This window comes from Macaca nemestrina, chromosome 9 (assembly GCF_043159975.1).
Source record: "Macaca nemestrina isolate mMacNem1 chromosome 9, mMacNem.hap1, whole genome shotgun sequence".
Lineage (NCBI taxonomy): Eukaryota > Metazoa > Chordata > Mammalia > Primates > Cercopithecidae > Macaca > Macaca nemestrina.
In genome coordinates, this window is record NC_092133.1 from 128,843,563 (window position 1) to 128,871,171 (window position 27,609).

General features: G+C 41.8%; 2 protein-coding genes across 2 annotated transcripts in view; one reads left to right on the top strand and one right to left on the bottom strand.

Moving 5' to 3' along the window:
• Positions 1 to 4,272, top strand: part of LOC105490653 (acyl-CoA-binding domain-containing protein 7-like) — a 92,462-nt gene extending 88,190 nt beyond the window's left edge. The window contains exon 5 of the mRNA XM_071070454.1: positions 54 to 4,272. Coding sequence (XP_070926555.1) covers positions 54 to 127 — 74 coding nt within the window. The 3' untranslated portion in view covers positions 128 to 4,272. The remainder of the gene's footprint in view (positions 1 to 53) is intronic.
• A 753-nt stretch (positions 4,273 to 5,025) lies between these two features.
• Positions 5,026 to 25,840, bottom strand: LOC105490647 (S-acyl fatty acid synthase thioesterase, medium chain). The gene is made up of 8 exons (XM_071070455.1): positions 25,787 to 25,840; positions 22,140 to 22,334; positions 19,797 to 19,927; positions 17,614 to 17,752; positions 14,980 to 15,079; positions 13,719 to 13,888; positions 7,328 to 7,410; positions 5,026 to 6,358 (listed from the first exon to the last, which is right to left on the bottom strand). The coding sequence occupies exons 2-8, from the start codon at positions 22,169 to 22,171 to the stop codon at positions 6,216 to 6,218; spliced, it is 798 nt and encodes a 265-aa protein (XP_070926556.1). The 5' UTR covers positions 22,172 to 22,334; positions 25,787 to 25,840; the 3' UTR covers positions 5,026 to 6,215.
• Between the last annotated feature and the right edge of the window lie 1,769 nt (positions 25,841 to 27,609).

The window sequence follows — 27,609 nt, forward strand, 5'->3', positions numbered from 1 at the left end:
TCTTAATTTCCCAATGCACCAATCAGGGAGATAACCTGTTTGTATCTTTCTAGGGTTGTCGACGGAAGATGCGATGAGTGCCTATATTTCTAAAGCAAAGGAGCTGATAGAAAAATATGGAATTTAGAATACAGCATATGAGGAATTTTTGCTTTTGAAGCCTTCCTAATGCTATCATGACCTAACATTTAGAGGGAGAGGCACACTGTTAACTTGATGTATCATGTAGATTTTTGTTATTAGCATGAATTGTAATACTTAGGAATATACTGAAACTACATAGATAGTTCAATTATACTTACTTAAACCAGGTGTCTTTAAAAGTTCTTTTTAAGAAAATGTGGCACATATACACCATGGAATACTATGCAGCCATAAAAAAGGATGAGTTCCTGTCCTTTGCAGGGACATGGATGAAGCTGGAAAGCATCATTCTCAGCAAACTATCACAATATTAGAAAACCAAGCATGTTCTCACTCATAAGTGGGAGTTGAACAGTGAGAACACATGGACAGAGGGAGGGGAACATCACACACCAGGGCCTGTCGGGGCATGGGAGGCTAGGGGAGGGATAACATTAGGAGAAATACCTAATGTAGGTGACCGGTTGATGGGTACAGTAAACCACCAGGGCACGTGTATACCTCTGTAACAAAACTGCACATTCTGCACATGTAACCCAGAACTTAAGGTACTTAAAAAAAAAAAAAGTTCTTTTAGAAAAGTATTTTGTGTTTTATTTTTATAGAGTTAGAGAGGACAGCTGCAGTTTTTGTTCGTTTGCTTGTTTGTTTTTCCTTGAGGAGTCTCATTCTCTCACCCAGGCTGGAGTACAGTGGTGCGATCTCGGCTCACTGCAACCTCTGCCTCCTGGGTTCAAGCGATTCTCTTGCCTCAGCCTCCCGAGTAGCTGGGATTACAGGTGCTTGCCACCCTGGCTGGCTAATTTTTGTATTTTTAGTACAGATGGGGTTTTGCCATGTTGGCCAGGCTGGTCTCGAACTCCTGACCTCAGGTGATCTGCCCACCTTGGCGTCCCACAATGCTGTGGTTACAGGTATGAGCCACCACACCTGGTCACAAGTGCAGTTCTGTTACATGGATATATTGTGTAGTGGGGAAATCTGGGCTTTTAGTGTAACCATCACCCAAATTTCGCATCCCTCACCCCCTCCCACCTTTCCAAGCCTCCAGTGTCTATTATTCCACACTCCAGGACCCTTTGTTCACACTGCTTAACTCCCACTTATAAGTGAAAACATGGTTTTTTTGTTTGTTTGTTTCTGAGGGGTTTTTTTAAATCTTTATTTTCTTGTTTTTGTTTTGTTTTGTTTTCTGAATTTTTTCACTTAAGATAATAGCCTCCAGTTCCACTCATGTTGCTGCAAAAGCTGTAATTTCATTTTCTTTTATGGCTGAGTAATATCCCCTGGTATACATATACCACGTTTTCTTTATCCTGTCATCCACTGATGGATACTTAGGTTGATCCCATATCTTTGCTATTGTGAATTGTGCTGCAATAGACATACAAGGCAGGTATCTTTTGGATAGAATGACTTCTTTTCCTTTAAGAAGATGCCCAGTAGTGGGATTGCGGGGTAGAATGGTAGTTCTATTTTTAGTTCCATCAGAAATTTCTGTGCTGTTTTTCATAGAGGTTGTACAAATTTACATTCCCACCAACACTGTATAAGCATTCCCTTTTCTCCACATCTGTTGTTGTTTGACTTTTTAGAAAGCCTCGCCCTGGTAATATGTGTACAGATTTGAACAGCTGTTTGTTCTTTTGGCACATCTTTTACAATAAGTTAATGTTACTGGTGAAATAATAATAGGTTATTAAGAATCAATTGCAAGGCTGAGTGTGGTGGCTCACGCCTGTAATCTCAGCACTTTGGAGGCCGAGGTGGGTGAATCACTGAGGTCAGAAGTTCGAGACCAGCCTGACCAACACTGCAAAACCTCATGTCTACTAAAAATACAAAAATTATTATCCGTCTCAAAAACAAAAAAAAAGAAAGAAAGAAAGAAAGAAAGAATCAATGGTAAGACTGTTCCTTCCTTACACCATGTGGCTTTGAGGTCACAGTGATACAGAGACTGTGAACCAGAGAACATACTTGGTTCAGGTCCTCATTCATCTGTGAACGTGCTAGGTGACCTGGGGCAAGTTACTTAACCTTATTAAGCCTTATCTGTAGAGGAGGGAAAATAATATCACTCTCAAAGGGCTGTTCTAAGAATTGAAAGAGAGGCCGGGTGCGGTGGTTCACACCTGTAATCCCAGCACTTTGGGAGGCCGAGGTGGGCAGATCACCAGGTCAGGAGACCAAGACCCTCCTGGCTAATACGGTGAAACCCCGTCTCTACTGAAAATACACAAAATTAGCGGAGCATGGTGGCAGCAGGTGCCTGTAGTTCCAGCTTCTAGGGAGGCTGAGGCAGGAGAATGCCATGAACCTGGGAGGTGGAGCTTGCAGTGAGCCAAGATCCCGCCACTGCACTCCAGTCTGGGGGACACAGTGAGACACCATCTCAAAAAAAAAAAAAAAGAAATTTACGAGTCTGTCCATAGCAGTTAAAAGACATTTAAAAAGCCACCATAGAAATATCTCCTGTTTTTCTTTGAATTTTTACATTTAAGACAAATGAAAAAACAAACTAAAATATTTAGTGATAAACTGTACCACTACTGTACCCCATCTGTTCAGTTCTACCAAAGAGTCTGGAATATAATATTAGCCCCCTACTCAGTCTTTCTGGAAGGTACACAGGCTCTTTGAAAGAAGATAGTCTTCTTGTTAACAATTCAGAGAATTGTTTGAGATTCCTTAAGATAAATATCCCGGCCGGGCGCGGTGGCTCAAGCCTGTAATCCCAGCACTTTGGGAGGCCGAGACGGGCGGATCACGAGGTCAGAAGATCCAGACCATCCTGGCTAACACGGTGAAACCCTGTCTCTACTAAAAAATACGAAAAGCTAGCCAGGCGTGGTGGCGGGCGCCTGTAGTCCCAGCTACTCGGGAGGCTGAGGCAGGAGAACGGCGTAAACCTGGGAGGCGGAGCTTGCAGTGAGCTGAGATCCGGCCACTGCACTGCAGCCTGGGCGACAGAGCGAGACTCCGTCTCAAAAAATAAAAAATAAAATAAAAAAAAGAGAAATATCCCCTAAAATAGCACACCTCTATTCCCCGCATAAAAATTTATATTTGGAATTGTATGACCAGAGGAATAGATCAATTCATGTTACTGCCACCACAACAGAACTGTCTAGGTCTGCTAGATGAATTTCCAGGGAATTATGCTGAGCAGAAAGAGCCAGTCCCCAATGTTACATGTATAATTCCATTTATGTAACGTTCTGTTTCTTTTCTTTTCTTTTTTCGAGACAGGGTGTCATTGTTTTAGCCAGGCTGCAGTGCAGTGGCACGATCTCTGCTCACTGCAACCTCTGCCTCCCAGGGTCAAGCAATCCTCCCATCTCAGCCTCCCGAGTAGCTGGGACTACAGATGCATGCAACCATGCCCGGCTAATTTTTGTATTTTTCACAGAGACAGGGTTTCACCATGTTGCCCAGGGTGGTCTGGAACTCCTGATCTGAGGTGATCTACCCACCTCGGCCTCCCAAAGTGCTGAGACTATAGGCACGAGCTACCGCGTCCAGCCAGGATTCTTGAAAGGGAAAATTTATAGACACAAAGGATGGAATAGTGGTCGCCAGGGAGGAGGGACGTCGGTGTGGCTTTAAAAGGGCAGCAGGAGGGATGATCCTGCAGTGATGGAATGTTCTGTGTCCTGATTGTAGCAACACCAATATCCTGCTTGTGATATTACACTATAGTTTCCTATAACAGTTGCCATTAAAGGAAATTGGGTTAAAGACTACACAAATCTCTCTGTATTATTTCATATAAATAAAAGGGAATCTACAGTTATCTCAAAAAGTTTAGTTTTAAAAATCAAGGTTGATTTCTCATCGGGAAAATTTTGGCAATCAAGATAATTCTCATCTTTCTAAATTTCGTGTGATGATAGACGTCTTCCACAATGATATCAAGACCTAATTTCTTCAAAGAGAAGACACCAGCAATGACAGACTTGGTGTCTTAGAGTTGAGGGCTTGAGAACTCCTAAAAGTTATTCCCATATGAGCTTTACCTCCACCAAGTAGAGATGCAGGGGAAAAAGCTCACCCCAAAGCCTGGCATTGGTTCCATCACGAAACTTCAATTTGCAGACTATATCAACTAAACATTTTTCAAATTAATAATCACAAATCCTAATTACTTTTTTTTTTTTTTTGAGACAGAGTCTCATTCTGTCGCCAAGGTTGGAGTGTAGTGGCACGATCTTGGCTCACTGCAAGCTCCGCCTCCCAGGTTCAAGTGATTCTCTTGCCTCAGCTTCCCTAGTAGCTGGGATTACAGGAGCCCCCCAGCACGCCCAGCTATTTTTTTTGTATTTTTAGTAGAGAAGGGGTTTCGCCATGTTGGCCAGGCTGGTCTTGAACTCCTGACCTCAGGTGATCCACCCGTCTCGACCTCCCAAAGTGCTGGGATTAGAGGCATGAGCCACCACGCCCGACCTCCCAATTACTTTCGTACCAATCTTTCAGTAAGGGAACCCTGGAAATAGTATCAAATTAAAGGATAAAGTACAACACATACTACAACATAATTTGCTTAAGACTATTTGTAGCCTAAATTTATTACATGAATTCTAACTCAAAGTGCCTTCCCCAAATAGTTAATTTTATATTTTTTGTACTTTTTTAAAAAAGAGTGATAAATTTCAGAAAATACCACCTGTATGCATTTTCTTTAATCTTATTTACTAATCTTATTTACTAAGACCTTATGTACTTTTATTTTTTGAGATAGGGTCTCACTCTGTCACTCAGGCTGGAATGCAATGACATGATCCTAGCTCACTGCAGCCTTGGCCTCCTGGGCTCAAGCAATCTTTCAGTCTCAGCCTTCCAACTGGCCGGGACCACAGGTGCACACCACCATGCCTGGCTGATTTTTAAAATCTTTTGTAGAGACAGGGGTCTCCCACACTCCTGACCTGAAATGATCCTCCTACTCAGCCTCCCAAAGTGCTGGGATTCCAGGTGTTGAGCCACTGTGCCTGGCTCCTATTTCTGCTTTTCTTTTTCTCTTCATTCCTGTTTACTTCCAGCTGTTGTGCTTTCTCCCTAAGTCAAGTTCAAGTTATTGCTGAGTGAGGCTGAGGCAGCCTCTTAGGTGCGACATTTGTGCTTGGCCACTCCCTTTGTCTCCCTTGGGCCAGACTCTAGATTGGTTGTCCACTGGGGGGACTGGACCCAGGTCCCAGCCAGTCATGCCAGGGTGGCAGAGACCCCCCCAAGCAAGTGATGTGGAAGAAACTCCTTAGAGGGCTGGGGTATAAGCATTCTGAGGACATGCTTGTACAGGTGACAATAATTATTTAGGGCTATCTTCTTTTAAGAAAGCAGTAGATTACATTTTCTTACTATATGGGGCTATTCTACATTTGAAAAAATGAGACCAAGCTTTGAGCCATGGTGTGTTGTTGAAACAATCATTTACTTCAAGCATTTCCCCTGTTAATCATCTTCACCATTAAATTAACTGAAGGAAAAAATTGATAATTTACCAATCATGAATTTTGTTGACAAACTTCCCGTAAAGGAGAATCAGGTGAGATTTTAAAATGAAGATAAAAGACTCTGCCAGGATTCTTTTTTTTGTTTTGTTTTTTTTGAGCCGGAGTCTCGCTCTATCACCCAGGCTGGAGTGCAGTGGTGCGATCTTGGCTCACTGCAACCTCCGCCTCCCCGGTTCAAGGGATTCTCCTGCCTCAGCTTCCTGAGTAGCTGGGATTACAGGAGCTGGCCACTATACCTGGCTATTCTTTTGTATTTTTAGTAGAGACGGGGTTTCAGCATGTTGGTCAGGCTAGCCTCGAACTCCTGACCTCATGATCTGCCTGCCTCGGCCTCCCAAACTGCTGGGATTATAGGCATGAGCCATCACACCCGGCCTGCCAGAAGTATTCTTTACTGACTTGACCTTTGTTCCAAGATACATAAATATCTTTATGTAATGAATCTTCCTGACAGTAGAAAATGTGTAATTTCCAATCTAAATAAAACTGAGCTACAGCTGAATAACTGAAAAGAGTATCATATTATTTTGATTATTTTAAAAGTGAAAGGAAAAATATCTAAAAATTGGCAAGCGATGATACTTCTAGACACTTGATTACGTAGTTCTTGATTAATCTCTCATTGGCAGGATCCAGAAGATAAAAGTGATCCCCTGGAAGCTGGTGAATGTTAGTATTTCCACTGGTTACATCTTTCCAGGCTGAAAATAAACAAGATTATATTCAATAACAACCCCAACAGCAACTAAAGATTCACTTCAAGACATTATTTCTTTAAGAGCTGACACCCTGGAGTACAGTTACTTTCAAAGCCTTATGTTCCAGGTGACAAAGCAGGAGCATTGCCATCTTGGCCAAGCCCCTCCTTCTAAAGTTTACCTTAATCAAAAACCACCTAAATCCAAAGGGCATCAGTCTAATGGCTGAGGTCACCATAACCATAAACCATAGATAACATCTCCAACCAGAAACATTCGAAACTCCTCCCCAACCAGAGATATGTTAGCCCCAAGACAACCCCCTGCTGGCCAGGAAGATGAAGGCCTTGAGATAACCCTGCTTCTGGCTGCCAGAAAGATATCTGCCCCAAGATAACCTCCCCTCCTCCCAGAGACATTCCAACCCCACCATAAAACTTCTCCCTCACACAGAACATTCCAAGCTTGTAATAAGCCCCTCACCCTAAAACCAGTTTATACTTTTCATCTGTAAGAGAAAGTGCTCCTGACTGAAATCGGCCAGGAGCCCCTCTCAGGTTTTATCTAAAGAAAACCTGTCTTTGACTGTTAAGCTGTGTTTCATGTGTCTTTCCTCTTTCTTTAACTTTTATACTAGGTGTCCTGCATTTTTTATTTCTTTGAGACCTATCAGTATACAGCAGTTCTCTTATTTTACACAAGACCAACATCTCTCCTTTTATACTAAATACAACTTCAACTAATTTTTTGCTCATTGCAGTAACTGCTAGTTGACATTGGTCAAAAACCATCGAACATAAATATATACACCTACTATGTAACCAAAAAATTAAAAATAAAAAAAATTTAAAAGCTGGCCTGGCGGAGGTTGCAATGAGCTAAGACTGCGCCATTGCACTCCAGCCTGGGTGACAGGTTAAAGTCATCAAACATATATTTCAATACAATACCCGAGACTAAAAATAATTTCACCTTCCACGTCCTTTGCTATGTCTTCAGATCCAACAAAACATGTTAAGTCACAAGAAAGAACAGCCTTAGATGGTATGTTAGAGCTGTAAACATAAAAGAGCCAGTTAGTAATTGTTCAAAATCAACATCCCAGAATCTTTTCCTGTTCCTAATGTCAATGAAACTTAGGGTGGGTTCACTTCTTTTCTTTGGCTACTTCTAGCAGTGTAAAACATTTTTCACCAATGGCACTTCTACCTGTCAAAGCCTGCCTGAGACTCAGTGTGGAGGCTAATTTCCAATATCTAACTTCTAGGATGTGACAAGTGGCAGCAGGATGGCACTGGGGGGCACACAGTTCAACTCAAGGTAAGGCTGGTGGAGCCAGTCCTTTAAACTGTCATCAGAAACAAAGACCTCTTTGGTAACTGTCAGCTCTCATTGACCCAGCAGAGGGTTGCTCTGCACAGAACCTCACAACAGCAGCAAACATGTTTATTGAGTCAGAGGCTCAGTGCTGCGCTAGACACTAGGGGCACGTGGAGAAACAAACACAGTCCCTTCCCTCCTGCAGCTGAGAGACTGGCTGGGAGACAGACATTACGGAAACAATCATTCAACTAGAGAGAGAGGGAAGGTGCTACAAAGTCCAAGAGAAGGAGAAGTCTTGGCAGGAGGGTGGAGGTGGGGATAGGATCAAGGCAGATCTCCTGGGGAAAGGGAGAGGATCTGAAAGCTGAATGAATAGAAAAGAACCAGTCAAAGGGCAAAGAGCCAGCAGAGAGAGAGGGAAGAGAAAGATGACAAATTAATGGCTAGGTCAGGTGTGATGGCTCATGCCGTAATCCTAGCACTTTGGGAGGCCAAGGCGGGAGGATCGCTTAAGACCAGGAGTTTGAGACCAGCCTGGGCAACATAGCAAGACCCCATTTCTACTACATGAAAAAATTAGCCAGGTGTGGCCATGTACTTGTAGTTCCCAGCTACTTGGGAGGCTGAGGTGAGAGGATCACCTGAGCCCAGAGGTCAAGGCTGCAGTGACCTGTGATTGCACCATTGCACTCCAGCCTGAGCAACAGAGTAAGACCCTGTCTAAAAAAAAAAAAAAAAAAAAAAAAAAGGCCAGGCGAGGCATGGTGGTTCACGCCTATAATCCCAGCACTTTGGGAGGCCGAGATGGGTGGATTATCTGAGGTCAAGAGTTCAAGACCAGCCTGACCAACATGGGGAAACCCTGTCTCTACTAAAAATACAAAACTAGCTGGACATGATGGTGCACCCCTGAAATTCCAGCTACTCGGGAGGCAGAGGCAGGAGAATCCCTTGAACCTGGAAGGCAGAGGTTGCGGTGAGCCGAGATCGTGCCACTGCACTGCAGCCTGGGCAACAAGAGCGAACCTCCATCTCAAAAAACAAAACAAAACAACAACCACAACAAAGGCTATTTTTCAGAGAACAAAGTGGAGTATTGGGACAAATTAAGGTGTAAGAGGTATGCAGGTATAAGTCTAGGCCACATAAAGGAATTTGGTTGTCCTAAGAGTGAAAGGAAGTCACCAAAAAGATCAAACAAGGTACACCATGATCAAACTGGACTTTTATCCTCTGGATAGAGTGTGGGTAATGGATCAGAGCGGGACCAAGTGTATGTGATAGGTCCACGGGAGTGGGTCTTGCAATCATCCCGGCAAGGATTAGCTCATGCCCAGAATGTAAAAAAGCAGCAGCACCCCACACCCACACCCCATCCTAAAAATGAGAAAAAAAAACAAACAACAGAAAAACTACAGCATCATGACTTGTGAACTCAACAGAGAGCTGTGTTTGCGAGGCAAGCTAGAAATCAAATTCCAAGGAGGACAGACTCCCACTACAGAGAGATGGGGCCAGTAGACAAGGTCAGGTGGCACAATGTCCAGGCAGAAGAGGTATCTGCTATACATGCGGTAAGACTCAAATCAGCCGAAATTTTAAAGTGTTGGAGACCCAGTGAGAATGGTGTGTTAGATGGTGTTCACACTGACTCACAGCCTCTTTTGTCTTTTTTTTTTTTTTAAATGGAGTCTCGCTCTATTGCCCAGGCTTAAGTGCAAAGGTGTGATCTCAGTTCATTGCAACCTCTGTCTCCTGGATTCAAGCGATTCTCCTGCCTCAACCTCTTGAGTAGCTGGGATTACAGGTGTCTGCCACCATACCCAGCTAATTTTGTATTTTTAGTAGAGACATGGTTTCACCATGTTGACCAGGCTGGTCGCGAACTCCTGATCTCAAGTGATCCACGCGCCTCGGCCTCTGAAAGTGCTGGGATTCCAGGTATGAGCCACCGTGCCCAACCATGCAGCCTCTTTTCCATGGGACTTCACTAGGAGTTGACGAGAAAAATTAGGAGCGAGGCAAGAGGCTAGAGAAACACCTCCACAGTGCAGTTAATTTTCTGTGGCAATCGGACTGGCACTAGACTGCCACCTGACCAGGTCTGCTCTCATTGTAAGCAGAAGCCTTAAGCTGCTGGAGGAGGAGCATGAAACTCTCTCACCCCCACGGTGCAGGCAAAGCCCTGTGGCTGTGGCGGGGGAGGATAAAAACATAAGCCCTGACCCCTGAGGAAGGGATGGGAAACAATTCTACACCAAAACCAAGCAGAGTTCTGCTGCTTGTAGGACGGGGCAGGAATCTTCCACCAAGGCAACCACAGATACAAGGCAAAAATGTGTTTGCAAGAGAGAAGGAGCAGGCATGCTGAGAAAGCCCCACTCACAGAGACCAGGCACCGGGGTGGAGGGCACCTAGAACTCATGCTTCAGACTATCTAGGATGTCCAGGAACTCCCTGTGTTACCCACAGGCTAACATACATTGAGTAACAAGCAACAGCTATCTACACTGGGGAGGGCAACAGGAGGAAGAGAGGCTGTTCTGTGAGTCACAGGGAACATTGAACGCCAAAGGTAGGGCAGGACCGGTGAGAAAAATTCTGCAACAACTGCATCCCACACTAGACACATAGTAATTATACCAGAGGATTTGAGAGCTGGTGGTGCACTGCAGGTGATCACAGCAACAACAAAACCCTACCCAGCTCAAGCCCAGTCTAGACTAACTCAACTCCCCACCCTAACAGCCTGTCAAAAAGGAGAGGCGTGCTCAAATTTAGGTGTAAAACATTACCTTCGGTCTCTACTGTTTTTGTGCATGATAACCGGGTTTTGATTTTATAAAATTATCACTGGGCATGGTGGCTCATGCCTGTAATCCCAGCACTTTGGGAGGCCAAGGTGGTTGGATCACCTGAGGTCAGGATTTTGAGACCAGCCTGGCGAACACGATGAAACCCTGTATCTACTAAGAATACAAAAAATTAGCTGGGCGTGGTGGCATGTGCCTGTAATCCCAGCTACTCCGGAGGCTGAGGCAGGAGAATTGCTTGAACCCAGGAGGTGGAGGTTGCAGTGAACTGAGATTCCGCCATAGCACTCGAGCCTGGGCAATAAGAGCAAAACTCCATCTCAAAGAATAATAATTATTATTATTATCAGACACACAAGAAACCAAGAAATAACCCATTGTTAAGAGGCAAAGTAGTCAAAAGAATCAGACGCAGATAAGACCCAGATGTTGGAACTCTCATACAGGGACTTTAAAATACGTATGATTAATTTGTCAACAGATTTAGTGGAAAAGGTGGGTAACATTCATGAACACATGGGGAATTTCATTAGAAAGGTGAAAACCAGAAGAGGGTCAAATGGAATTTGTAGAAATAACAGAAATGAAGAAGTCCTTTGACAGGCTCATCAGTAGACTTGATACAGCTGAAGAAAGTCAGTGACCTTGAAGACAGGCAGAGGAAATTCTTCACACTGAAACACAAAGGAAACTTTTTAAAAAAGGAGACAAAACAGAACTTGCAAGAGATTTGGGACAATATCAATTATGAAACACCCTAGTATATGTGGCATCAGGATCCCAGAGGAGGAACGGTAACAATTGTCCCAAGCAAGAGAGGAGGACAGCTTATATGAGTTGAAGTAGTCACAGCTTCTGGCACTTCTCGGCTGACAATTTCCATTTCGGCCACTAGCTCTGAGCTTTGGTGGTAATGATGGGGAAAGAGAACTGGAAACACTCTGTAGGCCTGATTTCATTTATATTGGAAAAAGCTGGGACATAACGAGGACGGATTGAAAAGGAGAAGGAGCAAAAGGGCAAGATTTGGAAGAGTTTTTGAAATTTGGAGAGAGGAAGTTAAAAGTTGTGAGTAACTGCTGCAATTTGACTCAGTGGAGAAAGGGTGAGAATGTCAACATTTTCTACATTCTATGAGTGGAATGTCCCCGTGAATGATGTATGTTAATGTTTTATTTGTGGTGTTTGGGAGCTTTCTTTGGAGTGAAAAAACTTGGTTGTGAGTTTTTTTGGTTGTGTTTTGTTTTTTCAAAATAGCTCGTGGTTTGTTGTGTGCCAGACCCTCCCCTCTACCAAGCAGTTAATTCTCACACACCACCTTGAAGAGTTGCTATTCTTATCCCTTCTTTGACAGATGAGAAACAAACTGTTAAAGAAACTTGCTCAGATTCTCATAGTAAGACACAGGGTTTCAGTCTGCTAAGCCGACTTTAAAGATGGCATGTTTCACTATTGTGCAAGGCTTAATTATTAAAAGCCAGCTTGCCGGGTGCGGTGGCTCACACCAGTAATCCCAGCACTTTGGGAAGCCAAGGCGGGTGGATCACGAGGTCAGGAGATCAAGACCATCCTGGCCAACATGGAGAAACCCCATCTCTACTAAAAATACAAAAGTTAGCTGGGTATGGTGGTCTGTGCCTGTAGTCTCAGCTACTCGGGAGGCTGAGGCAGGAGAATTGCTTGAACGGGGGAGGCAGAGGTTGTGCCACTGCACTCCAGTTTGGGCGACAAAGCAAGACTCTGACTCAAAAAAAAAAAAAAAAAAAAAAAAAAAAAGCCAGCTTTTGCATCTGTGATTGCATTCAATGTCCATAGTGATTTGGATTACTTCTCAGTTTTTTTTCAATTTTGTTTTAAATTCGCAAATAACAATTGTATAAATTGGTGAGGTACAATGTGATATTCTGATATAAGTATACATTATGGAATGATTAAGTCAAGCAAATTAACATATCCATCACCTCATATACTTAAACTTTTTAAAATGATGTGCACATGTAAAATCTACTTTCTTAGCAATTTTGAAATATACATGTGTAGTCACCATGCTGTGCAGTAGATCTCAAACACGTATTCCTGGCCGAGCGCAGTGGCTCACGCCTATAATCCCAACACTTTGGGAGGCTGAGGTGGGTGGAGCACCTCAGGTCAGGAGTTTGAGACCAGCCTGGCCAAGATGGTGAAAACCTGCCTCTACTAAAAATGCAAAATTAGCTGTGTGTAGTGGCAGGTGCCTGTAATTCCATCTACTCAGGAGGCAGGAGAATCGCTTGAACCTGGGAGACGGAGGTTGCAGTGAGCCAAGATCACACCATTGCACTCCAGCCTGGGTGACAGAGTGAAATTCCATGTCAAAACAAACAAATAAAATAAAATAAAAATAAAAAAGATTATTGGGGAAGGATATACAGAGTATCAGAACTTCAGTTCTATCAGAAGAATCAAGTGTCTATACAGATATCCCATGAGACAAGGGAATGAAGAGATATTCACAGAACTTAATGAGTTCTGGAACAAAATTTACAAAAAAGCAAAACCAGAATATTTCTCCCCACTGGTTTGCCTCCACACTTAAAATTACGAACAATCTATTTCTGCTGACCCTTCTAAGAAGATGAAAATGCTTTTGCATTAATTTACTCAAAAAATATTTACTATGTTATTATGTGATAAAATACGCATGTCTAATCATATACTTTTTAAAGAAAAATACAAGCTAGACATTTTTTTTTTTTTTTTGAGATGGAGTCTCGCTCTGCCCAGGCTGGAGGGCAGTGGTATGATGTTGGCTCACTGCAACCTCCGCCTCTTGGCTTCAAGTGATTCTCCTGCCTAAGCCTCCCAAGTAGCTAGGATTACAGGTGTGCACCACCATGTCCGGCTAAGTTTTGTATTTTTGGTAGAGATGGGGTTTTGCCATGTTGACCAGCCTTGTCTTGAACTCCTGGCCTTAATTGATCCACCGGTCTTGGTGTCCCAAAGTGCTGGAATTACAGGCATGGGTCACTGTGCCTGGCCATGCTGGACATCTTTCATAGATACAATTTCTGTGCCTAGACTCCATTCTAAACCAGTATACATACCATAGGTGGCCCCAAAGGAAATGAAACCAAACTCTTAGAATTTTGTCTTCCCACATAAGCAACCTCAGAGTACTGCCAATCTATGTTTTTCTACAAGTAACTGTACCAAAAAAAGAAAGAAAAAAGCTTGTCTCTGTTACTTACGTGCAACTACTAACAAGGCTCAGATCTGCCCTTATCATGGGACTATATTGTTGCACAAGTTCCTTGTCTTCAACAAAATCCTTGGGGGTGCCTCCAAATTCCATAAGGTAATGACTAATTTGTTCTTCTGACAATTCATCTTCTTTGGGAATGCGAGGCCAGGCCTTTGACTTGAAACATGAACAACAACACAGGCCTGATATTTCATATAACACACTTGGCTCATAAACTGAAAACTGTTGATCTAAGGGAAAAGTCATTAAACCAAGGCTGGGAAGGAGACTGCTTTATCTATAGGCTTCAGGAAAGAACTATGTCGTTTTGAAAGCAGGGAGAAGAAGGCTCATCAGTAATAACTGCAGCATCATAATGCCACCAAAATGGCTTTGTAGATTTAGAATCCTGGGACAGGCAGGATCTTTCTCCAGATGAAGTGGGGAAGTCCAAAGAGGTAGGAGGAAGAGCAGCAGGAGCAACAGCACCGGGTTTAAAAAGCCATGGTAGTTCTAAGAACTTGACATCACTGTCCTCTTTTAAAATTTCAAGGAGTCTTTCCTGGTTCTGATGCAGTCACTTTGCTCAAAGTTGGTTACGTTCCCAGCTGACCCAGAATGAAGGAAAAAGCACTATGGTCAGCATTAGCTCAGAGACGCCAGGAATAGTACCAGTAGGGAACAGTTGAAATGCATTTCCGGGAAACAGAGAGAGAATGATATTGAAAGAGATTCAAGGGATTTTTCAACAGCAAGTATTAGGTTGGTGCAAAATCAATTGTGGTTTTTGCCATTGAAAGTAATGGCAGGACGGGCGTGGTGGCTCACACCTGTAATCCCAGCACTTTGGGAGGCTGAGGCAGGGGGATCACCTGATGTCAAGAGTTCAAGACCAGCCTGGCCAACATGGTGAAAGCCCGTCTCTACTAAAAATACAAAATTAGCTAGCCGTGGTGGCGCACACCTGTAGTCCCAGCTACTCAGGAGGCTGAGACAGGAGAATTGCTTGAACCCGAGAGGCAGAGGTTGCAGTGAGCCAAGATCGTGCCACTGCACTCTCGCCTGGGCAGCAGAGTGAGACTCCATCTCAGAAAAGAAAAAGAAAGTAGTGGCAAAAACCTCGATTGCTTTTGCACCAACCTAATAGTGTCCCTACCATCATCATTATACTGGACCAGAATTCACCAGATAGGGAAATAATGGCTTCATTTTTATCCCCATTTCCCTGCTCTCCACTGCCCTTCCTAGGATAAAGCGAAATTACTTACATGTATAGGAGTTGCGCTTGACAAAAATAAATGCAGTGGTTCTGGTTTATTGTTTTCTTTTAGGTGTAGTGCAGTCCTAAAAGCAATGTAGGATCCCATACTAAATTCAGGAAAGAAAAACATGACAGGAACTGTTAACCAAAACTCATGATGATCCACAGAAAGCCGATAGGAACAGTATCATAAACACAACAAAGATCATGTAATAGTCAAAAGAAAAGCGTGAGTTGATTAAGAAGTATATCTTTTCAGTGATTTATATCAGCATAAAAAGTGTTTCAAAGACAGCCTAGATAATTCACTCTTCGAATTAATTTAAATTTCCTTTTCTTCCTTAAAGATGTGTGTCACTATGCCTTTGATAGCGTATATCCACAGCTCTCAAAATATGGTTTAGGGACCCCTGGAAATTTCTGAGTTCCTAATGGATGGTCCATGAGGTCAAAGCTATTTTCAGGATAAATACTAAAATGTTATTTGCCTTTTTTACTCTAATGCATACACAGTGGAGTTTTCCAGAAGCTATATAACGTGATATAGCAACAGTTTGAATGCAGAGACAGAAATGAGAATCCATCTGCCTTCTATTATGTCAGACATTAAACAGATTTGCAAAAGTATAAAATGATGCCACTCTTCTCACCTTCTCACATGTTTTTGGAAAATATAATCTTTTTCATAAAAATGTATTATTTATATCAATGTAAAGTAGGTTTGTTAATGTTATTTTTAGATAAGTTAATAAATATCTTTAAATTTTCTTAGTTTTTCCCTCCAGTATGATAAATATCGCTGGATATATCATATAAAAACAAAAGCTCTTTGAGTTCCTCAATGCATCTTAAAAGTATAAAGGGGTACTGGGGCTGAAAATGTTTGTGAACTGCTATTGATATTATGTAAATACATTTGGTAGACAAAACTGCCAGAGGTTGCTTATTTGTAAATTGCATATGTATATATTTTATGAAAGACAGGAAACTCAGCATCATGTTCATTGTGCACGGAGTGTAAAGTGCAGGTAATTTGGAAATATATATCAAGAACTTTTACAGACTGGATGTAGTTCCTCATGTCTGTAATCCCAACATTTTGAGAGGCAGAAGTGGGTGGATCACTTGGGCCCAGGAGTTGGAGACCAGCCTGGGCAACATGGCAAAACCCCATCTCTATAAAACATCAATGACAAGAAATTAGCAGGGCGTGGTGGCGTGCTCCTGTAGTCCCAACTACTTGGGAGGCTGAGGTGGAAGAATCACTTGAGCCTGGGAGACAGAGGTTGCAGTGAGCCATGATCGCACCACTGCCCTCCAGCCTGGGTGACAGAGCAAGACCCTGTCTTGAAAAGAACTTTAAGAATGTGCATATTATTTAAGGTAAATTCTGAGAATTTATCCTAAAAAAGTGATAGGAGATGTATACTAAATTTTCTATAAGAATGTTCATTGGGCTGGGTGCGGTAGCTCATGCCTGTAATCCCAACACTTTAGCAGGCCAAGGCAAGTGGATCACTTGAGGTCTACAGTTTGAGACCAACCTGGCCAACATGATGAAACCCCAACTCCATTAAAAATATAAAAATTAGCCAGGTATGGTGGTATGTGCCTGTAATCCCAGCTGTTTGAGAGGCTGAGGTGGGAGGATTGCTTGAACCCATGAGGTGTCGGTTGCAATGAGCTGAGATCATGATATTGCACCCCAGCCTGGGTGACAAAGTGAGATTCTGTCTCCAAAAAAAGAAAAGAATGTTCACTGAACTATTGTTTATAACAGAAAAAGACAGAAATACCTCATATCCACAAAAAGAGGTTAATCAAGCAAATCAGGAAGCAATGTATACTTACAGGATGTGAAAGATATTTATAGCAATAATATAAATATATTTAATTTAATATATTTAATGTAATATTACTATAAGATAAATATAGCAATAAATTTCTTTCACATCGTGTGAGTATACATTGTTTTTAAGTGAAAAAGACCAAGTAAATATATAAAACCAGACCCCACTGTGTAAAAATACTAAGCAACCACATCAGAATTTTAAAGCATTCTTATCCGGGTAGGAGGATGATGGGTACTTTTTATTTTTTAATTTCTTCTTGACTATATTTGTAAATCTTATAAGATATAATAGCCAAAATTTATTGAGACCTTACTATATACCAATTTATTTAAGATTGGTATTCATTTAAGCCTCACAAGTGGGAACTGTTGTTATTGTACCCTTTAGAAAAAGAAACTAACTCAGAAGCCTAAGAAATTTTTGCAAGCTCATACAACTGAAAAGAGATAGCCAGAAGCCCAGGGTCTCTGACTTAACCTGAAAATTACACAATGTAGCTTAAGAAACATATACTTTGCATAATTTCTTATTTCAAAAATAAATAGAATGTAAGCTGCTGTTAAAGTCTTGGTTTTACAAGTGTTGACTTTATTTGCCTAAAAGGAAAAAAAACAGGTATACTTACCATACAAACTGGTGAATTGTAAAAGTTGTTATGGTCATAATTACCCAACATGCTGTCTAACCAATAAAAAGGTATGCATCTTACAAAACACAAAGAACAACATTAACCACAAACTTAAGATAGAAGGAACTCCCCTGAAATTTTTAAAACGGATATCAAATACCTGTGGCCAAAAAATGCAAATGGTTTGTCCTGGATGACTGGCTGCAGAGCACAAACAACTTCATCAACTAACTGGGAGAAGTCATTTGCAAAAGGTTCTTCAATTCGGCTTTCTCTTCCAGGAAGCCTTAAGGAATGCACTGGAGATGGAGAATCACAAGTGAACACTCACAGACAGTCAATGAGATATTGTGATATTATAAAAGGGCTCATATTTACGTGATGGAAAAAATTTCAAGGAAACGAATGATAACATTTAAGTGCAGCAAGGTAAAAGTTTTACAATGTGCTGATAATAAAAGCAAGAGCATAAAATATAGCAGACTAAGTATCTGCTCACAATAAGATAAAGGGAACACCTAGAAGAAAAAGAAAAAAAAAAGGAACTGAAAATTCCACTGATGATCATGTGCTGATGAAATGCTTACCCCAATAGCCATTACCTATATCAGGAAAATAAAACATCAGGTTTCAGGGGTGACCTAGAGGGTCAGGAGATAAGGCAGTGGAAAGCATTAAATTTGAGAGTTAGAACTGAGTCCTTTACACAAAGCCAAGAAATCCTAAATTCTAGAACCTCTGTGAAAAAGGTAGACTACAAATAAAGTATTTATTTTCCAAATGGCAAAGGAGAAAAGAAGAACTTTCTGATTTTGCCTTGGCTCTGGATGGAGGAAAAATCTGCCCTTACATTTTTTTAATCAAAGCCTTGTATTTATGCAAATTTCAAGTTTATTTATGTTACTTTGGTAGACTGGAGTGCAAGTAACATAAATAAACTTCAAATTTATAGAAAGTGAAGCTGCAAAAATAACTGGAAGTGATCCTGGGCTAGTAGCACTTCAGGATGCCTAACAGAAACAATGACAAGTCATCTCCTAATGAATACACAACATAAGCATCTCCAGAATCGAACATCAAGCTGATCCCAAATAACTTATTCGCTTGCTGCTAGAGCAAAATCAAACACACTGTAAAGGAATACAACAAAATCCAGGACCCAACAAAGCAAAACTGACAATGTCTAACATATAATCAAAACTCACCAGACATGCCAAAAAGCTGGAAGATATGACCCATAACAGGTCCAGGGGGAGCATCAAACGTAAGAAACAGACAAGAAATAACAAACGATGGAGTCAGCAGACAAGAACCTTAAACAGTTATTAAATACAAATGTGCTCAATAATGTAAATGAAAATATGAACATGATAAGAACAGAAACTAAAGATTTTTCAAAGAGCCAAATGGAACTTGTAGAAATGTAAAATATGTGAAAAATGTTTTAAAAACACCAGACAGGATTAACAGCAGACTACACACCAAGAAGAAAAGATCAGTGAACTTAAACATAGAAAAAGAAACTATCCACAATTAAGCATGTTGGCCGGGCATAGTGGCTCACACCTGTAATCCCAGCACTTTGGGAGGCCGAGGTGGGCAGATCACTTGAAGTCAGGAGTTCAAGACCAGTCTGGCCAACATGGTGAAACCCCATCTCTACTAAAAATGCAAAAATTAGAGGGGTGTGGTGACACATGCCTGTAAGTGCAGCTACTTAGGAGGCTGAGGCACGAGCATTGCTTGAACCCGAGAGTTGGAGGTTGCAGTGAGCCAAGACTGCGCCATTGCACTGCAGCCTCGATGACAGAGCAAGACTCTGACTCAAAAACAATAGATAAATAAATAATAATAATTATTATAGAGACAGGGACTCACTGTGTTGCTCAGACTGGTCTTAAACTCCTGGCCTCAAGCAATCCTCCTGCCTCAGCCTCCCAAAGTGCTGCTATTACAGGCATGAGCCACTGCACCTAGATTTATAGCAGTCTTTTAGATTGTACTCAAAAGCAAAACAGAAAAAGGGAAAATAGAACATATCATGGGACAAATTGGAAACAATTGCAAGATGGTAGATTCAGTTCAACCATATCAGTAATTATACCAAAGACAAATGCGGTATTAGAATATCATCTCCTAAAAGGTCCTTCTAGCGCTAACAATAAGAACAAAGTAAAGGCAACTTACTTTAGAAATATAAAAGTTATTCTATGGAAGCGTAATCTTGAAAGTTTATTATTAATTACCTACCAGGAAGGAAAGTCTTGACCAAACTTCAAATTCTAATACATTTATGTCATCTGCCGTTATAAATTGTTTAAATGATGTTAAAAATGAACATACCTTCCAGCGAATCATGAGTATCTTGGCCCCATTTGGCAAAATGAACGGAGCCACCTCCTGCCCAGGGAAAGCAAATCAGCTTAAAAGTTGCCTCAGCGTTTTTGTATAAGCAGTTGAAAACGTTTTCATTCCTAGAGAGAAAATTCAAATATATGTAACATTATGTATATCAATTAAGTTCCCCATACTGAATTACCTGTGTTTTAATGAAAATCTTTATTAATTATTAAAAAAATGTTCAAATATAAAGCGATTACAAATTTTTCCAATAAGAAAGGGCAAAAAAGGTTTCAACAGTCTGTGCTGAAAATTTGAATGCATAGACTTTTAGGACTGGGCATGGTAGCTCATGCCTGTAATCCCAGCAATTTGGGAGGCCAAGGCAGGAGGATCACTTGCAACTAAGAGTTTGAAGCTAGTCTGAACAACATAGTGAGACCACATATCTACAAAAAATTTAAAAGTTAGGTTGGCATAGTGGTATGCATCTATGATCCCAGCTACGTGGGAGGCAGAGGCAGGAGGATCTCTGGAGCCTAGGAGTTTGATGGTGCAGAGAGCTATGACTGCACCACTGAATTCCAGCCTCAGTGACAGAGTGACATCTTGCCTCTAATTTTTTTTTTAAAAGACATAGTCTCACTTTGTTTCCCGAGTAGCTGGGATTACAGGCAAGTGCCACCACACCCAGCTAATTTTTTTATGTTTTAGTAGGGACGGGGTTCCTCCCTGTTGGTCAGGCTGGTCTCGACCTCCCGACCTCAGGTGATCTGCCCACTTTGGCTTCTGAAAGTGCTGGGATTACAAACATGAGCCACCACGCCCAGCCCTTGTCTCTAATTTCTAAATTAAATAAACTTTTAGGGATGTAAGTGAAATTGTCACATACCTATATATAACATTCAGTAAGTGCATTTTATATGCACACTTAAAGTGACATAAATGTTAATTTAGAAATTGCCTTTTTCACAATTTGGAGAATAGTTTTATCCAAACCGTTCATGGGCACCTTCAATCTTGGTGTCTTCATGATCTCCAGAGCCACTTTCAAGTTATATGTCAGTTTTATAGAGCATATAATTTTGACTTCCTGCTGAATGTTTGATAAACAGTGCTTTTTATATTTACTTATAGGCTGGGCTCAGTGGCTCCTGCCTGTAAGCCTGGCACTTTGGGAAACCAAGGGAGGCAGATCACTAGAGGTCATGAGTTCGAGACCAGCCTGGCCAACATGGCAAAACCCTGTCTCTATAATAATACAAAAATTAGCTGGGTGTGGTGGTGGGCAACTGTAATCCTGGGTACTCGGGAGGTTGGGGCAGGAGAATTACTTGAACCCAGGAGGCGGGGGTTACAGAGAGCCGAGATCCCACCACTGCTCTCCAGCCTGGGTGACAGAGTGAGACTCCATCTCAAAACAAACAAACAAACCAATCTACTTATAATGTCACTGGAATTTTATTCCAAGATCCAGGTACTCAATCAGGTGATATTAGGAAAAGTTCTTTTTGAAAAAGTCATCCTATCTGTACACATTTGTGCTCGCCACAATTTCAATGATTTCTATAAAGTTTCCAAATTGACCATTAAATTCCTTACAAAGATATATAATATTCCCAAATTTGAGGTTCTAAACCCTAATATAATGATGAAATCTGTTATACCCCTCTCTTGTTTTTTCAGTTGATCTCTACAAACATCAGAAACTAACACCAACTGATACCTTTTCAGGTTAACTTGTGTTCTGTAACGGGTACTTTGTTCTTCATAACAAAATAATTGAGAACACCCATAAAATGAGAGATTTTAGATGAACCTAGGCACAAATGAAAACTTTTTTTGCAGTGGGTAGATAATTTCTGGAGAAAAACTCCCTGCTTTTTACTTGGGCACTTATGTTCATCATTACTAGTTTAAAGATGAAAGCAAAAAAGACTAATTTTTTTTTTTTTTTTTGAGATGGAGTCTCGCTGTTAAGCAGGCTGGAGTGCAGTGGTGCGATCTCATGTCACTGCAACCTCCACCTCCCGGGTTCCAATAATTCTTCTGCCTCAGCCTCCTGAGTGGCTGGGATTACCACCATCCTGAGTGTGCGCCACCACACCTGGCGAATTTTTGATATTTTTAGTAGAGATGGGGTTTGCCACATTGGCCAGGCTGGTCTTGAACTCCTGACCTCAGGTGTTTCACCTGCCTCAGGCTCCCGAAGTGCTGGGATTACAGTCGTGACCCACTGCACCTGGCCTAGAAGCCTCTTTCAAACTCAAAAGGGAGCCGCACAAAGGCAGGGTATCGGAGCCCCTGGGATGGAGGAAGAGCCTGGTGGCGCGAGGAGTGACCTACCTGGTTCTCTTAGCTTGGTCTCCTCTGTCCATGCTGTGAGGTGAGGGGGCAAGATTGCTGGTCTCTGCGGTGTGTTGAATGCCCAACAGCACTCAGTTCCTCTTGAGAGGCAGAACCTCTGCTCAGCCTTGTGCACACAGAAAAGTGAGTAGATTTCTGTTTAAAGGCTCTGACTCTTATTGACTGCTCCAACTTCTGTTAAAAATGAAGAAGGTTAGAGGCAAAGGAAGGAGAAGACAGGGAAGAGAATAAAGTGATAGTGGTGATGACAAAGGAGAAGAAGAAATGGGTTAGAAGCAACACAATTGATGTTATTCAGATAAGGAGTCACCACCCCCACCCAACCCCATTCATATCCAATTAGCAGGAAGCGCTTCCATTATCAGGATTGCCGACGTATATACAGAAAGACAAAGATGCAACGTTTCCAGACTCTAGCCATGAAACAAGCCTGCTCCTAAAAGAGCAGAAAATATTCCATACATACTAGAAAATTAGGGTAAGGGTGAGGGATGTTTGTTTTGACAACAGAGTTGTCTTAGCTTTCTAGGTGTTTATAAAGGTGTACTCTTTTAAATCTCAAGAAAGAGGCTGGGCATGGTGGCTCATCCCAGTACTCGAGGTCAAGAGTTCCAGACCAGCCTGGCCAACGTGGTGAAACCTCCATCTCTACTAAAAATACAAAAATTAGCTGGACATGTGTCACATGACTGTAATCCCAGCTAGTCGGGAGGCCGAGGCTGGGAAATGGCTTGAACCTGGGTGATGAAGGTTGCAGTGAGCTGAGATCGTGCCACTGCACTCCAGCCTGGGCGACAGAGTGAGATTCCATCTCAAAAAATAAAATAAAATAAATCTCAAGAAAGAGGAATTCTAAAAAAAAGGCTTCACTGCTGTGCCAAACTTCCCATTTTGCAAGCTTCAAATATTCAGAAAAGGGAAGAAAAATACTGAAAGATCTGTTATTTATTTATTTATTTATTTATTTATTTATTTATTTATTTATTTTTGAGACAGAGTCTCACTCTGTCACCCAGGTTGGAGTGCAGTGGCTCTATCTTGGCTCACCTCCCAGGTTCCACCTCCAAGGTTCAAGTGATTCTCCTGTCTCAGCCTCCCAAGTAGCTGGGATAGGTGCCTGCCACCACGCCCAGATAACTTGTATTTTTAGTAGAGACAGGGTTTCGCCATGTTGCCCAGGCTAGTCTCAAACTCCTGACCTCAAGTGATCCACCCATGTTGGCCTCCCAAAGTGCTGGGATTACAGGAGTGAGCCACCACACCCGGCCAGATCTGTCATTTATTTATTTGAGACTATTGCCCAGGATGGAGTGTGGTGGTGCTCCCTTGGCTCACTGCAACCTCCACCTCTCAGGTTCAGGCGATTCCTGTGCCTTAGCTGGGATTACAGGCGCCCGCCACCATGCCTGGCTAATTTTTGTATTTTTATTAGAGACTTGGGTTTCACCATGTTGGCCAGGCTGGTCTCGAACTCCTGACCTCAAGTGCAGATCTGTCATTTATAAAGGTCTTTATCTTCTTACTTCCTAGGAGCTCCTTGGATCCCAAGTATTCATTTTAAGGCCACAGTTAACTTGACAGGCTCAGTTGTGACTTTCAACACAATTCCAGAGAGCCCAGGTGAATCCCTCAGCCTCCAGTTTTTATCACGTAGTGGAGGGCATTTTTAGGAACAGAAATATGTTCCTAAATAGAGGAAGAAAGTTTATGGAGGGTGGGGAGCCCATCTGTTTGTTTCTTAGAGCCTTTTCTTAGTAATTCTGGGCCAGAGCCATCATCACCTCTCAGAAAAAAATCACCTGAATGACTCATGAGGATTTCACATACTTTATGTGGAAATAGTTCTTTCTTAGGTAATCATATGAAAGGCAGAAAAAGACAGCAAGCTCTTCCAAGGAAAATAGGCAGTCAGAGCTGGGATTCAAATTTTTTGGTGTTGAGAATTAAAAGTTGTTACGGAGCATTACAAAGTTTTCATAAAAGTAGATTGAATTCCTGCAACTCTTTCTAATTGAAGTATATTAATACCTTGTTTTGTATCATTTTTTTCTGATTTGGCATGGTCTGTGACCAACTAATACCTGGCAGGATTCACCATTTAACCACTGTCCAAGATTACTCAAGAAATGTTTTCCAAGTTGAGTAAAATGTCCTGGGTTTTGTTTTCAACACTGGAGGGATCCTCTAGTAAAAATAACAGCGACTCTCTCCTCAAGGTTAAATCTCTAGATGCTTTCATTTGATTGAAGTACCAGTACCAGATGAGAGAAGAGGGAGAGTGGGACAGAGACAATACTCCAGAGATAATGGCTTAGATTTTTGTGAAACTGATGCATAAAACTAGTCCAAAGATAAAACATGCCCAGCAAATGTCCAGCAGACTAGATTACCAAAAAAGCAATCTTTATAGAGATGTATTACAATGAAACAGCAAAACAAAGAAACACAGAAGAAAATTATTAAAAGGAGCCAGGAGATGAGAAGAAGTGGGCATGGACTCATAGCAATGCAAAAACATGGAAGACAATAGAATGATATCTTCAAGTACTAAGAGACAAGAACTGCCAAATTCGAATTCTATACCCAGTAGAAACAGCTTTTAGGAAACAGCACAACGTAAAGACATTTTCAGACAAGTAAAAACTCAGTTTGTCGCCAGGAGACACTTTTTAAAGAAACGTTAAAGGATATACTTTGAGCAGAAAGTAAATGATCCCAGATGGAACATAGGAGATGCAAGGAGGAATGAAAAAGACAGTGATAAATATGTGAGCTATTGTAAATGAACATTGATTACATAAAATGCTAATTGTAATGTCTGGTGGACCTTAAAATATATACGAAATTAGGGACAGATGCAGTGGCTCTTGCCTCTAATCCCAGCACTTTGGGAGGTGAAGGCGGGCGGATCACGAGGTCAGGAGTTTGAGACCAGCCTGGTCAACTGGGTGAAACCGCATCTCTCCTAAAATTAAAAAGTTAGCTGGGTGTGATGGCGGGCGCCTGTGATCCCAGCTATTTGGGAGGCTGAGGAAGGAGAATTGTTTCAACCCGGGAGGCGGAGGTTGCAGTGAGCTGAGATTGTGCCATTGTACTCCAGACTGGGCGACAGAGCAAAACTCTATCTCAAAGAAAAAAAAGAAAGAAAGAAAAAAATTAAAAAATATATATGTATATATAATTAAAACACAAGGCAAAAATAATGTCAAAGTCAGGAACAGGCAAAGAAAGGTCCTTACATTATCTGTGAGTTTTTACTCAGTTTAGACTGTATAAATATGCATGCCTTAATTTCTCAGGCTAGCCCTTAGAAGAACAGAAACAGACTGTAAATCATCCAAACTGGGAGAGACAAATGTTTGTTTAATCAACAAGAGAACTGAGAAAAGGAAAGGGAAAGAAACATAGAACAGGTAAAGCGAATAAAAAGTAGAATGCAAGATGACAGACTAAACCCCAGATACCAGTGATTATATTACATACAAACAGACTAAATTCTCTAGTTATAAAGCAATATTCACAGATTAGCTTAAAAGGTAATCTAATTATAGGCTGTGCACATGAGACATATCTGAGAAGGTATTACTCTTAGGATTTTTAGATAATTGAAAATATAAAATACTCACTTGCCAGGTTTTGAGATGAACTCTGAGCAAACAGTCTGAAAGATGACCTTCTTTGGATAGCCACAGAAAGAGAGGGCACGGGAAATGAGGTAATCTCAGAACATATGAAAGAACAACAACAAGAACAAAGCAGGAAGAACAACATGGGCTATGGCCCAGAAGAGACACAATGCACCACCTATTAGGAAAAGAAAAGCAGTTAACTAAACTGGAAGGCAAGGCCGGTGTGGTGGCTCATGCCTGTAATCCTAGCACTTTGGGAGGCCTAGATGGGCGGATCACCTGAGGTCAGTAGTTCGAGACCACCCTGGCCAACATGGAGAAACCCTGTCTCTACTAAAAATACAAAGTTAGCTGGATGTGGTGGCGCATGCCTATAACCTCAGCTACTCGGGAGGCTCAGGCAGGAGAATCCCTTGAACCCAAAAGGCAGAGGTTGCAGTGAACTGAGATCGCGCCATTGCACTCCAGCCTGAGCAACAAGAGCGAGACTCTGTCTCAGAAAAAATAAAAAAGAAAAAGAAAAAATAACTGGAAGGCAGAACGGGGGAGAGCAAGTGGTAAAAGAAGAAATGAGAAAGTAGTTAGGAGGCAGGTTATCAATGACTTTATAAGCAAAAACTTTTGAGGAGTTTGGACTTGATCTTAAGAGGAAGAGAATCTGGTGGGGCACGGTGGCTCATGCCGGTAACCCCAGCACTTTGGGAGGCTAAGGCGGGCGGATCACCTGAGGTCTGGAGTTCGAGACCAGCCAGCCAACATAGTGAAACCTCATCTCTACTAAAAACTACAAAAAATTAGCTGGGCATGGTGGTAGTCACCTGCTACTGGGGAGGCTGGGGCAGGAGAATCACTTGAACCCAGGAGGCGGAGGTTGCAGTGAGCCGAGACTGCGCCACTGCACTCCAGGGCGACAAGAGCGAAATTCTGTCTTAAAAAAAAAAAAGAAAAGAAGAAGAGAATCCACTGGAAGGTGGAAAAATGTGAATTGACTTTCAGAATGAGTGACTGGACAGTAAAAACAAGAGGCTGTTTTATAGATCTAGACGATTAAGAGTGATACCTGGTCTTATGACATTAGCAAACACATAACACTAGGGGCCAAACACCCTTCTAAGCTTTCAATACCTATTAAGACTTATCATGTTTACAATCATGTAGGCATTATTCACAAGAATAATTAAGGTATTATGTCCCCCATTTTGAAGATTAAAAAAAGCTAAGGCACAGAGAGGTTAAGTAACTGACTGAAAGACACGTGGCTAGGGAACAGACCAGAGGGCAAACCCAAGTAGTCTGGTTCCAGAAACTATGCTGTTCACCCCTAATGCATTCTGCCTTTGTGCTAAAGTGGAGGAGCTGAGGATGAAAAGGTGGCTTGGGTTCCTCAGCTATTTTGACCATGAAACCAGTAGGAACTGATCATTTCTTAGCTATGGAGACCATGGGAGAGGGAGGAAGGAAGTGTGATGTCCAGCTATTTTATAGCACAACAGAGTGACTGTAGTCAATAATAACTTAACTGTACATTCTAAAATAACTAGAAGAGTATAACTGGATTGTCTGTAACACAAAGGATAAATGTTTGAGAGGATGGATACCCCATTCTCCATGACAGTATTTTACATTGCATGCCTGTATTAGAACATCTCATGGGCTGGGCGTGGTGGCTCACGCCTGTCATCCCAGTGTGTCCGGAATTGGTGGGTTCTTGGTCTCGGTGACTTCAAGAATGAAGCCGCAGACCCTTGCAGTGAGTGTTACGGTTCTTAAAGATGGTGTGTCCGGAGTTTGTTCCTTCAGATGTTCAGATGTGTCTGCAG

Excerpts from the sequence above, each read along its gene's own strand:
- LOC105490647 (XM_071070455.1), bottom strand. The coding sequence starts at position 22,171 with ATGGACAGAGGAGACCAAGCTAAGAGAACCAG. Across the intron at positions 15,080-17,613 it reads TTTGCATTTTTTGGCCACAG|TATGGGATCCTACATTGCTT; the intron begins GTATTTGATATC and ends TCCTGAATTTAG. Across the intron at positions 13,889-14,979 it reads CAAGCGCAACTCCTATACAT|TCAAAGGCCTGGCCTCGCAT; the intron begins GTAAGTAATTTC and ends TCATGTTTCAAG.